Genomic DNA, 15741 nt, shown 5'->3' on the forward strand with positions numbered 1-15741 from the left:
TTTGTGTCACCAACATTGCTAACTTCTCAGGTTCTATGCTAAGATCACTTAAGTTCCCTGGAGCTCTAACAACTCACAATTCTATGGCCTCATTATTCTTGGCAGGCAGAGAAGCATGGGGAAGATGGCATAAGCATCTGGATCCCAGCTCCCCTCCTTTTGAGGTCACAAGGCATGCTCACTCTGCACTTACCAGTGTCACAACTTTTCCCTTGACTGCATGACGTCTTGAACAGACTTATAAGGTTTCCCCTTTTCACATATGTCCTCTGACAGCATCCCCAGAATTAGCTACTCAGGCATTAGACATCATCTTAAGAGACTAAGGCTTGGGATGCCTGGGTGGCTCAGAGGTTAGGGACACCTGAGTGGCTCAGCAGTTAAGCATCTGCCTTCAGCTCAGGGCATGATCCTGGGATCCTGGGATCAAGTCCCGCATCGGGCTCCCTGCATGGACCTGCTTCTCCCTCTGCCTGTGTCTCTGCCTCTCTCTCTGTGTCTCTCATGAATAAATAAATAATCTAAAAAAATAAAAAAAAAGAGCCTGAGGCTCAGAAGAGTTTAGATCATCACCCAAGGTCACAGAGCCCGCAGATGAGGAGCTGAGCCACCAGCTCCCCATTTTACACTCTTCATGCCAACCTTCCTTTGAAACCTCTTATGGGCAGTTCACATGCTTCCCAGAAGCTTGCAAAGCTCATTTCACTAGGCATGTTCCACAGCCAAACAGGTCTATGATAAACCACTTTTAACTTGAGTCTAGAGGCTGATGTAAGTATGTGAACTAGCAGAGGCGCCCTAGGTGAGTCACTGAATGGCACCAGCCTTCAGGAGATGGAGTGGGAGCAGTGGGCCGAGTCCTCCCCGCCCAGGTATCCCCGCCGCCTGGCTACCCATAACGGGCACAGCAGGGCCCACCAGCCCACCACACCCCTTTTGTAGTCCAGGGAAGACTAGCTAAAACTTACCTTCAATCTTGCAGTCAAATCTAGCAGCGCTTCCCTCCACAACTTCTAAATCACGAATGGTCTTAGAGAAATAGGGTTTTACATGGGGCTTTTCCTCAGCAACAGCCTCAAGGAAAGCTTGGGACACATCTTCTAGGAGATGGGGAAAGGAAACACAGTCAGTTCTTCATTCCCTGTTCTCTTCCCTGGTGTAAAAAAGCTGACTTTTTTTTTTTTTTTTTTAAGTTGATACAATTCAGCAATTAATGCAGTTTAGAGGACTGAATCAAGCATACCTTTCTCCTGAGGACAGGTTGGCCTGCTGCCAGATGGTTTTGGCAGGAGAGAGAACTGTGCCCAAACTGCGGAAATGTTTGAACTCCCCCCTTCCCTTATGCTGACACATTGAAAAAGGAAATAATCTTTAAAAAGGATTTTTGGCTGCATTCCATGCTGTTTCAGGATTCAGTGGAGGATATCCAAGGAGGACAGAGCACTCCGGCCTTCCCGGTCTCTGTCCCCACTTTGCCCTCCTCCTGCAGTGGCAGGCTCTTTACCTGCTCCTCAGGAAGGAGGGCCTGGGTCCTAGGCATGTCTTCGACTTGCCGGGAGTTCTGGTCCCCATGCTTACGCCGCCTTCACAGTGTATGACCACGGACCAGGGATTTATGATTGGTCCGGGGATAAGCTGTACTTGGAGGGGACCCTGTGCCCTCTGCCTTCCCTTCAGGGTCACCTGGGGAGCACGGATCAGGAGGGAGCAGGCCCACGTGTCGCAGACTGTGCCCCTGGCCCCATCAGAGCAGCCCGGGGGACACGCAGCCTGCCTTTAGGCACAAGAGGAGTCTGGCCCCTGCTTCTCCACCTTGGGACACGGAAAACACCAAGCAGCGGGAGGTGGGGGGGGGGGGTCTCTGGCCACATGAAGTGCCTCCGGAAGACCAGGGCCAGAACCCACATGCACCTGGAGCAGGACGAGGCCAAGGCCTTCACTGAGGAGCTGGCCAGGGCAGCATGTCGAGACGGCGCAAGCGGCTGACCCTACCGGTCTGCGGAGGAGCCCTTTCCGCACGCTCCACCCCATTCAAACGACCCGCTGCACCATCATGAAAAATGCCCAAATCAATAGGGACTGCAGTTCATTTTTTTTAAAGAAAAACACAAAGAATATGGACGGATATTTTTTAAAAAAGATAGTGCTCTCTGTGATTTTTATGTTTGCCTATCCAAATACCAAGAGCACTTTTGTAATGAGAGAAAAGGAAGCTTTTAATGAAGTCTTTGCTGATTCTTATGTGAAATATGGAGAAAAGAACAGCCGAGGTCAGCTGTTTCTGTTAAATAACTTTCCCTCTGAAAACAGTTAAGGTTGGACCGTTAAAGAGGAACCAGTAGACTGTAATAATTGTTGTCAGGAGGCAACCTAAAATTCATTCTGAATTTAACCCTTGTCGTTTATATTATTAAAAAAAAAAAAAGAAAGAAAGAAGAAAAAAAAGAAAGAAAAAAGGAAAGAAAGAAAGAAAGAAAGAAAGAAAGAAAGAAAGAAAGAAAGAAAGAAAGAAGAAAAAGGAAAAAAAGAAACTCCCCAAAGCCTCCACATGTCCCTTCCGTAACCCCTCCTTTCTCGCCGACTGGCTAGACAAGAATCTTCTGGAGCTCCTTACCTTCAGATTCTAGTTTTTCTGCGTTGAGCGGGCTGGTCGGTGATCCTGTTGAGGATTTCCTGCCACTGAGCCCTGAGATCATTGCCATAGAGGACAGTCTTCCGATGGCTCTCACAGCATTGCCCGTTTTCTGGAAAATAGGCAGCGGGGGTTGGGGTCGGGGTCGGGGTCGGGTCGGGGGAGAAGGGCGCGGCGGGAGCGCACTGGGCCCGGAGCGAGGCCCCGCGAGCCGAGGTGCCGCGAGGAGCGCCCAGCCCTGCTCTGCCCGCGCGCTCCGCGTGTCCGGGGATGTGCGCCGATGGAATGGGGCCCGGAGCGATGTGTGCGTTAATGTGACTAAACAAGGTCAACATGAGACAAAAACCCTTTCATACTGCGCTTCAACTCCCATAAAAGGGATAGTTTATATAAAGCAACTGCGGGCTGAGACAGCTCCAGAGACTCCCTGCTGACGGGCCCGGGGGCTGTTTCTCGTAAAACAATGCTGCTGATAGGGACCGAGCGGGAGTTAGCGCAGGACCCAGAAAAGGCTTCCTACGGACTTGGGGCAAGTCCCCTACCCCCACCCCCCGCTTCACTTTCCTTCTCCGTGTAAGGGGGGCTGCCCGAGGTGACCTCCACGGTCTCATTAGCTCTGTTCATGATTCCACACTTGAGGGCCTTCGAGAACGGCTCTGACGGCCCGAGTGCGGGATGCACGGGCCTTCGGGGCAGCCTCTTGCCCGGGCCCGCCCAGGCCTCGAAAGCGAGGCCCGAGGACATGCGGAGCGGCGGCTGCTTGGCTTTTCGGAGGGGAGAGGCCTCGGGGAGGACAGGGCTGCCGCTCTCCGATGAGGAGGCCAGAACCGGAGGTGAAGACTCTGCCAGGCGTGGGCCGCAGACCAGGACGTGGCCCGGGCCACAGCACCGGGCCCGGGTTGCCCCTTCGCCCTCAGGTCCCACAGGCCCGGAGGTTTCGGCCCCTTCGCACGTCAGTGCAGCGGCCCGGGAACCGCGTGTGTCGGCGTCCGGGGCGCCCGGGGTGTCCAGGTGCCGTGGCCCGGAGCGCCCGACGGGTAGAGCCCCCCGACCTGGGGCTCTCCGGGAGCCGGGCTGTTTCCATCACGGGCACTAAGGACTCATAGCGTGTGCACGCGCTTCACGCAGAGAACCGTGGTGGCCGCAGCCACTCCTCTGTGCCATGTCCCCCCCCCCTGCTGTGGACTCTTCGTGCGCTCCGGACGGACGTGCCCCTCCGGCCATGTGCCCCTCCGGCCACGCGCCCTTCGGCCCGTATCACTGAGCTGTGGTCACGTTCCCGGCCCTCGGTCGCCAGGCTGAAGCCGCGTCACTGAACAGAACCCAGGCAGCCCCGGGTGGAGGTGACTGGCGCGGGGAGAGGCACCGTGGCCCTGCAGAGAGCGTACCCGCAGGCCGGGCGCCGGCAGCCGCGCACGCTGTGCTGGGACGGGCCGCTCCCGGAGACCTCAGCCGTGTGTCTGGGTGCCAGCCTCGGCAGCCCTCCCTGTGGCGTGGACCTCAGACCAGGCCGTGCCCCCGCAGAGCCAGACTCTCGGACCCAGCCCTTCTGGCGCTCCATTCTCTTTACCCAACGAGACCGGTTGGCCTGGGCCAGGAGCCTCTCACCTCAGTTCATTCTGAACAAAGGGACGTCACTAGGCAAACCAGTTCCCTCCTGTGCACCTCAAGTTCTTGAACCAGAAGATCTGACTCTCCCTACAGAAAGCCTGTCACGCACACACGTGACGGTGCAGCAGGGAACACTCCCCCCGAGCCCATGGGTTCCCCAATTCCAAACGCCTGGGTCGTGACCGATCAGGACTGTCTTCACTTGTGCGGTGTGGAATAAGGAAGTCTTTCCTCTTCTTTTAACAAAATGACGAGTATGAAGTTGCCAGAACAAGGCAATAAATGAATTAGAATATTCCAGAGAAGGGAGCCAATACACATTAGCAAACAAATAGGCTACAAAGAGGGGTGAATTTTCTATCAGACGTAGTCTTACAGCATATACTTTCTAAAATGGGGAAAAGTAAAATGTGCTTAATAAGGACAATCTTAAAAATAACCTACATCAGATTCAATCTTTGGGAACTGATTTATGAGAAAAAAAAAAACACAGTGGAGAAGTTGTCAGAACTGGAAAAGAAATCTGTCTGTATGTTCTAGACTTCCAGTTTCATGCCTTTGAGCTAAAAACTGGTTGCTGCTCTACAAAGACACTTAGAAATCTTTGGAACATCAAGAAAGGAAGTTTCAATTCGCTAAGTTCCATCCTTATTTTGAGAAAGTCTTTTCCTTGTGTGAGGACAATTGCCAAGGCTGGGTCCCTGGGCTCCAGGCGGGCAGTGTTTGTACTGGCCTCCCTAAGGCCACACAGGCTCCCTCCCTTGGGAGAGCCAGCGAGCGTGACTAACCAGCCTGGGTTGCCTGGACTGAGGGGTTTCCCAGGATGAGTCTCTTTTGAGTATAAAGCTGGGATGGCCCCTGGCACACTGGGGCCAGTTGGTTACCCTAGAGCCAGCCAGCCATCACAGACCCTACGTAGATACCAACAGCTCTGAGACTCTGGTTTCCCCTGAGAAGTGCCAAGACTGACGGCCAAGAGTACTCTCTGCTACGTAGAGTCAAAGTTTTCTTCTCTCTGGGCCCATGGTCCACGCTGAAGTCTTTGTGGGTCTCAGAAAGTGAAGACGGCTGCCCGGAGGCCTCTAGTTCCTAGTCCTCTGCCTCAAGTCTTATAAGCAGAAGCCCGGTTTATCCTTCTCCACTCTCCCTCAGTGCTATCGTTCACATCTTTTTAAAATTTTTTTCCATATAAATAAAAAACATGCCTTCTTTCAGCATAACTTTCCTCTAAGATCAATGATACGATAATTCAATGACACATTACCTTATAGGGATCTACTCTCATGCTACTTCCTTCCTCCCGGGCCCTTTACGGAACCCACACCAGAACGATAGCAGGGAAGCTTCTCTTGTGCACCTGTGTCTGCCCTGGCCCTTCCTCTCCACCGCTTTGTACCACTGTACTTTGCTCTGCCCTACCACCCAGAACCTTAGCTGCTCTGGGAGGGAGCCCCCGACTCCCCCTTAGGTGTGCTGAGGTCCTGGTGTCGCGGGTAAAAACGGTGGATGGTTAGATGCAGCTGAACCATTACCAGTGAAATGATGCTTCAGGGACATCGTGTGCTGCGTGGGATTTTAGAGACTACTTTTGCGTGTCATTTTGTAAAACCCAACCACTGTTTTGGTGGAAAAACCATTTCCAAACCCTGCTGCCTATATGAAGATACGAAATTAAGGTTCCTCCTCAGAATTCCATCCTTTTCTTTTCCTTCTCACTTGCAGGAAACCTTATGGCTAATAACACTGTTAAGAACTAGAAAAAAATTCAAGTGATTTAAAATATCCGCACAAATTATGGTTCCCTGACCCATCGGACTAAAAAATTCCATTTATTTCCTCTCCCGTTTCCTTTTCTCTGCCCTGTCCCCTGGGTTCAGGTCCTTCCTGGCTTCGGTTCATCAACAGATGTGTCAATGCTCCCAGGGGACTTGAGGGATAAAGCTGCTTCTTAACCTACAGTGTCATCCAAGCAAAACCCAGTGAGACTGACTGCACTGAGGACCGCCACACCCCCACACCAGCCACCTTATCCACTCCAGAAATACCGTTATTTCCTTAAGATCTACTGGCCACAGGGTCGTTAATAAAGCCAACTTTGATTTTGTGGACCCCTTTCTGTTTTGTTTTAAGAACATTAGTTACTCTGATTTCACTGGATCCTAAGGATACCGGAGGGTAAGTGACACAGGTGTTCCAAGTCACCTAGCACTTGAGGGGGGCCGGGAGGTCCCCCTAAACCTTCACCGGGGGCTAACCAGGAGCTGACCCTCCACTGTGGAGGAGTCCTGGCTGAGCCACTCAGGGGGCAGCAGTCCCTAAAACCCACACACCCTAAGCCCCCTCCCCCCAGCCTCTGCTGCTCTCAAGCTCTGTGTTGTACTCTTTGAGGGGGTAGTGACTACAGTTTAGTCATGCTGTATGGCAAATTGCCAGTGTCCCAGTTGCCCCTAAAACAGAAATTTCCTTCTTCTCTGCCACACAGGCAAGTTTTAAATGCCCCAGTTCCCCCTGCTCTGTGGCTAAAGGACTCTGCTACTGTCAGGATGAGGTCGTCTGTGCCTTCTCCTCCTCCTGTGCCGTTATCTCCTCTTCCCTTGTTCTAGCCCATTTTCTACGACCACTTTCAAAGTCCTGCCCCTGGCAGCATTTCATCACAGCCATATCCAACTCTAGTGTGACTGGCTCCTTTCTCCCATCCACACTCACATATATGGCTATGTAAGGCTATACTGATAGTTTATGATTCTTGGTGTGCATTATGTCCTTTTATGTCCATTTGCTTCAGTTCCCCGTTACACTATACGTTCCTTGAGATAGAAACCATGGACCCTCCAATAGTTCAGAAATTTTGTATACTAATAGCGATAATACAAATAAAATAGCTGATGACAAGTTCTCTGTGGTTTTGGATGACAGTTTTTTTTGTATCTGCTATTAATCAGAGGCAATTCTGTGTCATTGTTAAGACTGGACTTTGGAGCCAGGCTTTGGGTTTGAATCCTCTCCTATTTACTAGCTACGTGATTCTTGGTGACTTTCCCTAACCTTTCTCTGCCTCGACTTGTCTGAAAAGTGGGGATAATAGTAGTACCTGCCTCCCAGGATTAAAAGACTCCCTGCATAGAAAGTGCTCTGAATGTTCCCTGACATATAGCCAGCCCTTCATATGTATGAACTACTGGTATCAGTTTTGAACGCCTAATATGTGCCATGCAACGCGCTCAAGGCCAGATGAGGATTACTTCATATAATTCTCCCAGCAATGCTGTGACGTTGGCTCCACTACATCCTCCATTTTACAGGTGAGAATATGAAGGCACAGCAAGGCTGTCACTCGGGTGCCCAAGGACACACATAGTAACATACAATCTCCCTGGATGGTGGGGACCATCTCTCTCTGTTTGTAGATCCTGTGCCCTCCTTCACTGTAAAGAAATGTAAGGCCATCCCACTGCCTTTCAGGAGATTACATCCTCCAGGGTTGCCAAAGAGTCTTCAAGGTGACATTGCTCGACCCTGGCCACCAAGACATGAAATGTCTGGCTTGGTCCGAGTCTATTTCAGAAACATGCATTTTGGGATTGAGAGTAGCTCGAAAAAAGCAAATGTGAGGGGCAACATCCGAGTCCAAGGTGACACCCTCATTACCTGCCATTTCCTTCTTGCCATGTACTTCTTCATCCGGTCCTTGGAGAGTTTCTTGGCTTCCATGTTCTTGGTGTCTTTCATGAGCCAGGGATGCTGAAGGCACTGGGTACAGTCCAGGCGGTTTCTGATGGAGGCAGAGATCAGAGGATTTCTGAGCAGGAGGGGACCTCAGAGACTGTCAGTCAGATCAGAAATGGGAGGTCACCTGTCCTTGGTCACACAGGGCAGAGCCCAGGGCTCTGTTCCCAGTACATCCACCATGATCACAGGGCCTTTTCCTCCCTTAGTCTAGATTACACTGACTAGACCCAGAATAGGGAAGTGTTAAGGTCTAACCACCAAGTAAGCAACTGGAGTCTTACGACCTTCCTAGGTCTAGGAAGGGTGAGGGAGGACACATCTGGGAATGGTATTCTAGGGTGGGATCATTCTACTGGTCACATGGGGACAGGGGGCTGAGGAGGCCTCATCTTCCTGTCTCCTTGTCTGGTGGAGGGGAGAATAAAACATTAGGTGCAAATCTCTGAGAATCACTGAGCTTTCATGTCTTACGGTGTGGTTGAGTGTCCGGTTTTCCTCATTAAAACTCGGAAGTATGTCCTACATACAACCTATGAATTAGGACCACCTTAGAAACTGCACTCAAATTCATTTAATCCTTCTGAAAGCTCTGGGATTCTAGGAATAATTCAGGGCCATCACTTTCATTGTAATAGGACTAATAAAGCCCAAAGAACCAAATGCTAACAGACATAGAAAAAGGAGTAAAAGTAAATTTGCTTAGTACAATGTAGTGATCTTCAGATAAAGAGATTATGGATTATTTAAATTTTCCTATACCCAAATTTTCTACAATTTACACGTATTAATTTTATAATAGAAAAGTATTTTGGGCAGCCCAGGTGGCTCAGCAGTTTAGCACCGCCTTCAGCCCAGGGCGTGATCCTGTAGACTTGGGATCGAGTCCCACGTTGGGCTCCCTGCATGGAGCCTGCTTCTCCCTCTGCCTGTGTCTCTGCCTCTTTCTCTGTGTGTGTGTGTGTCTTTCGTGAATAAATAAATAAAATCTTTAAAAAGGAAAAAAAAAAGTATTTTTAAAAGTGCTGATAGGTGAAGGTTTCTGGTTGAAGAGGATATTTAATGTTTAATGTTTCTGGTTTAAGGGTTTATGGGAATCAAGTGTCTTGATAATTGAAATCAGTTTTTTGGTGAATCCATTTTATGAGCACAGAGGGGTCAGCACAGCTCATTACTGAATTTAATTCAAGGTCAGATGAGAAAACCGGGTATAGACATAATGCCTGTTCACCAAATCATCAGTGACTCAAGCTTGGTGGACAAAAGCCACCCTGGACCAGTGTTAATAGGAAGGTCTGCATCTCCGTCCGTGAAGCACTTGGGAGTGAGGCTCGCTCCCGCTAGAAGGGAATCTAGGCCCCCACGACACCCAGGTTCTACCTGGGCCATGCCTACTTCTGCTGCACAGGCTGTGAGAGCAAGACGCTAAGGAGGCCTCACTGAAGGAGTGTAGATGCAGCTTCTGGAGCAGTTTGGCCTGAGGTAGCTCAAAAGCAATGAGAAGCGGACATATTACCAGAAAACCAGAGCCTTCTGAGAGACCCTCCAATACTGTACTTTGAGCAGCTGTGCTCTTGATCCCAAACAGCATTTCTCCCAGAGCAGAGCAAGATGACCGGTACCCTGGGGGTCTGTGGCAGGCAGGATAGGGCTTTCTCCACACAGTCACCTGGCTGCTGCAGCCACCGCCTGCGGATCCGGCCGCCCTTCCTCTGGTCCTCCTCTGGTCCCTGCCTGTTCAACACCACCCACCCTCCTAGGGCAAAGCTTGGAGCTGAGTGCTCCCCGGGGGCTCCTGGGGCCAGGCCCCGCCTCATCTGGCCACCTGGGGACGTGGGCGAGGCACCCAAGGGACCGCGTGCGCTCCCCTGCCAGCCCAGCTCCCTCCCCGGGGCAGGCCAGCTTTCCCACGCACAGCCTCCCACCTCCTGGCTGCAGCCTCGCCAGCTGCCTCGCCCCAGAGGCCTCACCCAGGCCTGGGCTCCAGCTTCCTCGGCTCCCCTGTCGTCTCATGGGGACACTTGCACTGAGCGCCTGTGCGTCTGACCTGCCCTCACGGCCCCAGGCTGTCCGCGCGACACACACGGGCCTCCCACGGGTCACCCTTTTGATGTGTTCCCCGGGCAGCCCCCAAGCGGAGGGGACCTGCATGTCTGCGGTGTGAGGGGGGCCGAGGACACGTGGGACAGGCCAAGCCGGTCTGAAAGCGCAGCGGGAGCAGCACGCTGTTCAGGAGGGCACCCCTGAAGCACCTTGGATAGGAGAAGGCACAGGCCGGAGCAGCCGGGGATGACGGGGCCTGCGAGCGGGACACTCCTGGAGGCGTCACGGCTTCCAAGGCCACAAGCGCACACCCGAGACAACAGGCAAGCTGCCCCTCTCCCGGCAACCTCGCTCAAGTGTTGCTTTTCCAGGTGAGGTTTCTGTGCTTCTAAAGACCCATGGAGGGATCCCTGGGTGGCTCAGTGGTTTAGCGTCCGCCTTTGGCCCAGGGTGTGATCCTGGAGACCCGGGATCGAATCCCGCATTGGGCTCCCTGCAGGGAGCCTGCTTCTCCCGCTGCCTGTGTCTCTGCCTCTCTCTCTCTCTCTCTGTGACTATCATAAATAAATAAAATTTCAATAAATAAATAAATAAATAAATAAATACTCATGGAGCATCTGGACCAGGCAGCAGGAGGCCTAGGAAGCGCCCCCCCAACCACTCGCAGCGCCCGCCCTGCTCTCCTCGGGTGAGAAGGGCCCCACGGTGGGCAAAGGACGTCCCTGCTTCTGGACACCAGTCCAGGGAGTGGGGAGGCCGAAAGGATGGAAACGGTAATTCATTACTTCATATCTTTCTTCAGCAAATTGCTGATAAAATCCTTGGCGTCATCCGAGATCTCATCGAACGCCTCATCATCGAAGTCCCAGGTGGCTGAGGTAACGTTGGCTAGGGTTTCATTATCGTTGTCACCCATGAAGGGGGAGAGTCCACTAACCCTGGAAGAAAAGAGCAGGGCAGCAGGTGAATGAGGGTGAGTGTTGGCAGGGAGGGCGGGGTGAGACGATGCCCCCCAAGTGAGTGCCCACCGGGGTCAAAGGTGAGGGCCCGCAAAGCCCTGCGCCCACAACGCCCTCGTGCCTGCCTCTCCTCCCACCGGAGGAAGGAAGGGAAGGTGCGGCTCAGACTCTTCTCAGTGCTCACTGCACTTTCGGGGTGTCCCTGCCTCCCATCACCACCTGCCAGTGAGGCTGAGAGGAAGGAATTTACTTCAGTTTATGGCTTCGGCAGTTCACAGTAGGGCCCCTCCTCCCTGTCCTCTCTTCTTGCCCGGAGCCCAGAACTTTCTCCAAGGCTCCTGGATGGGAGACTGTCCTCTCCTCTGTGCCGTTGCCACCCTCACCAGGGACGAGTCACAGGACACCGCACTCGCCACAGCACTGGGCTGTCTCTGCTCCCTTCTGCCTCTCCGCATCGTGCCCACCGGTGACAATGACAGGGCCCAGCACGCTCGGGATGCTTAGCAAGCATGGGTGAACGGCAGACTTCGAAGCAGCAACATGGGTTTGGTGATCCGTCCATCCCCGTGAGACGGAGGCACTGAGGCCAAACCAGAAAGCTTCCCTGAGAGATACCAAGGCTGAGGAATAGCACAGTCTGCTCGTTTGCTGGGTGATCTGGGACCACCTCCTAATCGCTCTGTGCCGTGTTTTCCTCCTCTATATAACAGAGAACTTTCTACTAAACTATACAGCAGTCACCACTTTTACTTATTCTACTTCTCTTCCTCTTTCTCCTCCTCCTCCACCAACAGCATCACGGCAGCAGACACTGTGTGCCAGGCACTGGGCAAACAGCTTAAAACAGACGAATTCACTCAATTCATTCAATCTTACTACCACCCTTTCCTAGAACCCAGGGAAGTCATTACCTTAACAGATGAGGACACGGGCCCAGAGTGGGGTTAAGTAACTTGGCCAAGGATTTAGTCAGTGAGATCTGAACCCAGGAATCTCTAAAAGCTAGGTCTTAACTGCTCCTTTAGACGAGTATTTCTATGAAGGCGAAGTAGTCATGGTGCACAGCTCTGGCACGAGGCCTGGTCCGTAGCAAGAAGCTCTGCCCATGACTGCAGATACTACACAGCTCCTCCCTGTACAGTTCACCCCCCACTGCCTCACCAATCTGTGACCTTGGGAGTGACACATGTACCAATAACTGAAGCCAAATGAAATCTGAAAGGTGAAGTATCTCCAAGGCAAGTGGGACAGATTTAGTTTAAAGGCTTGATCTCTCACTTCTGTGTACCTCACATCATACCATCCATGCCTCTGCCATTCAGCCTGACTTAGGGCGACCTCTTGGGCGGCAGGCTTATATAGATGCACAAGGCCCCACCCTTAGAAGGCCCCCGCTCTTGGTTTAATGATCTGCTGCCATCATATTGAAAGTCATAGTCATGTTTGAACAAGTCACTCTACTTTTTAATTTTGCACTGGGCCCCACAAATCACGTAGCTGGTCCTGCCCTGACCCCACCTGAGTCCCACATGATGGATCCAGGGCCTTCATGCCATCAACCTTCCAGATTAAGCCTTCACTAGTGTCCCTTTCCCCCAAATCCTTATGAACCCATCATCATAAACAATAACACAAACCCTTCTGGAGCCGGAGCCGCCTCTGCATCAAAAGGCCTCAGCTTATGAAATACAACAGCACCTGCAAACTAAAACCCACTGAAATACTGTGAGGCAAGATTGCCATGGGAGGAGCCCTCTGGTGAAACCTTTTGTAAAAAGAAAGAAAGCTTTTGCAACGTGAGTTATCTCACCTTAGTCAATATATTTGTGTTTTGGAATAACAGAGTTGTGTTATTGTGTGAATAACAGATGGCACTTAAAATGTCTTAATGCAAGACACCGATTTCCATTCTATTTGGAGAAGGCATGGGGATAAATATTCTCGGTTACGTGACAACGAAGGAAGGGTGGGAGCGTACCACTCCTGAGTCTGCACGGTTAAATGCTATTCCCTCCCCCACCACCTCGGGCCTCAGTTTCCTCTTTTTATACCAAGGGTACTGGGCTAGAATTCCTAGTGGCTTCCGGGTGTCCCCAGCTCTGTGATCCAGTGTGACCTCAGCCAGCCCCATCTAGAAGCAGCCTGACTCTAGTCTGTCAGCTACCTGCCTCCTTCTGTCTTTACATTTTCCATTTGAAACAAAGAGGGGTAAGGTTCTGCAGCATTCCAAAGACTGCCGGAAAGAGCAGACAACCCTGCTGTGGAATGCTGAGCCGTCCCCTTCTATAAACCTCCTTTCCTAATTAGGGACTGCAATCCTGCAGAGATAGGGCTTAATCTCCGTAAAGTTCACAGTTGAGGAGAGCCTCCTCGTCTCTGGCACTCCTCCTCTCTGGCAGCCCATCCATCTGAAATACCCCCAGCCCTGGCTGGCTCCTTGCCTGCCGAGCTCCCACAGAATTCCTGTTAAAAGAGTATGTCTCTAAAATAAAACTTGCAATATATGCGGAGCATGATGACAAAGAGAGTGTCAGAATTTCAGTAATGTCTCTTGGTGGTGAGATTTGGCAGGATTTTTAAATGTATTTTTTCTTTTTTGGGGCTTTTTATTGCTAGAATTTGCATAAGGATCACGTATGGTTGGGTTGGTCAATCAATAAACATAAGATTAGCGTTAAAAACACAACTACCAACCTGTCTTTCTAGTGTTATCTCATTTTTTAACTGAAGGGGATCAGAGTACGCCGCTCCAAAATATGCCACTCTGGTAGAAAGATTGTTTTGAGCTGGAGACAATTAGCTCTTTGCCCTCCCCTTTCTGTCTAAAAGCAGGACATAAAAAAAAAAAAAAAAAAATAAAAAATAAAAAAAAAAAAAAAAAATAAAAAAAATAAAAGCAGGACATACATTTCTCTCTATTAAGGTGACATAAATTTCCATTTGTAAATATGTCCTCTCCCTTACCAGAAAGAGGAGACTCATCTTCATAACAGACCTCCTGAACAACTCTTGTTTACTGCACATTTTCTAGTCACCTTCTCACAACTTACCCCTCCATAAGACCCAAACCCCTTTTCCTTTGTCTAGTTATTTCTCTACAATTACTTGCTTGCTCTTTGCTAAAATAGTACGTAAGCTCCCAATTCTATACTTTCTTGAATCCCATTCCTTTGTGAACTCCTATGCATATGAACATAATTAAATCTGATTTTTTTTTCCCCTCTTGTTAATCTGTCGTTTGTCAGTTTGATTTGCAGGCCTCCAAGAAAAGAACCTAAGAGGGTGGAGGAAAGTTTTTTTTTCTTCCTCCCCAACAAAACCAACAGATTCATCTGGTTTTTACAAAACAGTAATCAGTGTGGGCAAGTTCTTGGATGCTCCACTTTTTTGTCATTTGACATTGTCCTTCACAGGTGTGTACAGAGTCCGTCACATTCATTTAAAAAATTTTTTAATTTAAATTCAGTTAGCCAACATATGGTACATCATTAGTTTCAGACGTAGTGTTCACGTTCATTTTTAATGGTCGCTGATAAATCACAAAGGTCATGACTACAAGGAGTTCTGATTTCTTAATCTCTCAGTGAAGCAAAACTTCGCCTAGGGAATCTGATGCAGAAGACTGTTCTGCCTGCAGGGTGGAATGTCAGAACAGAGAAGGGTGCAGAAATATCTCTTATATGATACTTTCTTCCTAGTGTTTTTCAAGCCGCTCCAAAATATGCCAGATAACCCTACTGCATGGATGGCCAGTGAAAGAGACCACAAATCTACCAGCAGATAGTGCTTAGGAATGTGTTAGTTTTTTATCCCATTTTAGCCTTCAGATCCTCATTTTCTGGAGTGGTGGAAAGATTTAAGGGGGCTGGGCATCACCCAGAGGAAAACTGGGTAGCGTTCTGTGCCGTGATTGAAAAAGTAGACATTCTGTGTTAGCTACACTAACCACAGCCCATGTTCCTGAAGAGCAAAGCCTGTAGGTAGTGGCTGGGTATGGCATGGGCTCAGGGCACCTGGAGGTTGCAGGAGCTGGAATCAGAGAGCATGTCTGGGCTCAGCAGTGGGGAGGCCAGAGGCAGCCATTAGTGGTGCTTTTGGATCCCTCTGAAGAACCCTGTGTTAAACCCAAGTCTGAGTAGGCACCTGATACTTGACACTGGGCCTTCTCTCTATGTCACTGGGCTGATGTCCCCAGAAGTTAGACTCTGGGTAGAGAGATGGCCCCGGCTCTCTGGACCACAGGAGATGCTAAACAAATGAGCTGAAGGACGCCTGTATGGCTCAGTTAAGTGTCTGACTGCAGCTCGGGTCATGATCTCCGGGTCCTGGAAGAGAGCTCCCGTGTTAGGCTCCCCACTTAGTGGGTAGTCTGCTTGTCCCCCTTTCCCTCCCCCCACTTGTACTCTTTCTCTCTCAAATAAATGAATACAATCTTAAAAAAAAAAAAAAAAAAGACAAATGAGCAGAAATGGGAAGTCTGTTACTGAGCCCAGTAGGAAGATGTAGGGAGAATGCAGAGCAGTAATTGCCCTTCACCTGGGCTTGGAGCAGGGGAGAGAGAGAAGGAATTAGGGGTGAGAAGTAGGGTGAGAGGGCAGCCTGGGTGGCTCAGCGGTTTAGCACCGACTTCAGCCCAGGGCATGATCCTGGGGACCTGGGATCGAGTCCCATGTCGGGCTCCCTGCATGGAGCCTGCTTCTCCCTCTGCCTGTGTCTCTGTCTTTCTCTCTCTCTCTGTCTCTCATGAATAAATAAGTAAAATCTTTATAA

The 15741-nt window shown here is 50.5% G+C and overlaps 1 protein-coding gene across 9 annotated transcripts in view; it reads right to left on the reverse strand.

The window, feature by feature from the left end:
- MYLK (myosin light chain kinase) overlaps positions 1 to 15741 on the reverse strand; it is a 203928-nt gene that overhangs the window by 3649 nt on the left and 184538 nt on the right. For 8 of the 9 annotated variants that reach the window (XM_038583048.1, XM_038583054.1, XM_038583055.1 and 5 more), the window contains 4 exons: positions 10798 to 10950; positions 7892 to 8015; positions 2615 to 2744; positions 969 to 1100 (listed from right to left, as the gene is read on the reverse strand). In XM_038583048.1, coding sequence (XP_038438976.1) covers positions 969 to 1100; positions 2615 to 2744; positions 7892 to 8015; positions 10798 to 10950 — 539 coding nt within the window. The remainder of the gene's footprint in view (positions 1 to 968; positions 1101 to 2614; positions 2745 to 7891; positions 8016 to 10797; positions 10951 to 15741) is intronic. The other variant, XM_038583049.1, reaches the window with a different exon arrangement.

The sequence above is a fragment of the Canis lupus genome, chromosome 33 (assembly GCF_011100685.1).
Source record: "Canis lupus familiaris isolate Mischka breed German Shepherd chromosome 33, alternate assembly UU_Cfam_GSD_1.0, whole genome shotgun sequence".
In the NCBI taxonomy this organism is placed as follows: Eukaryota; Metazoa; Chordata; class Mammalia; order Carnivora; family Canidae; genus Canis; species Canis lupus.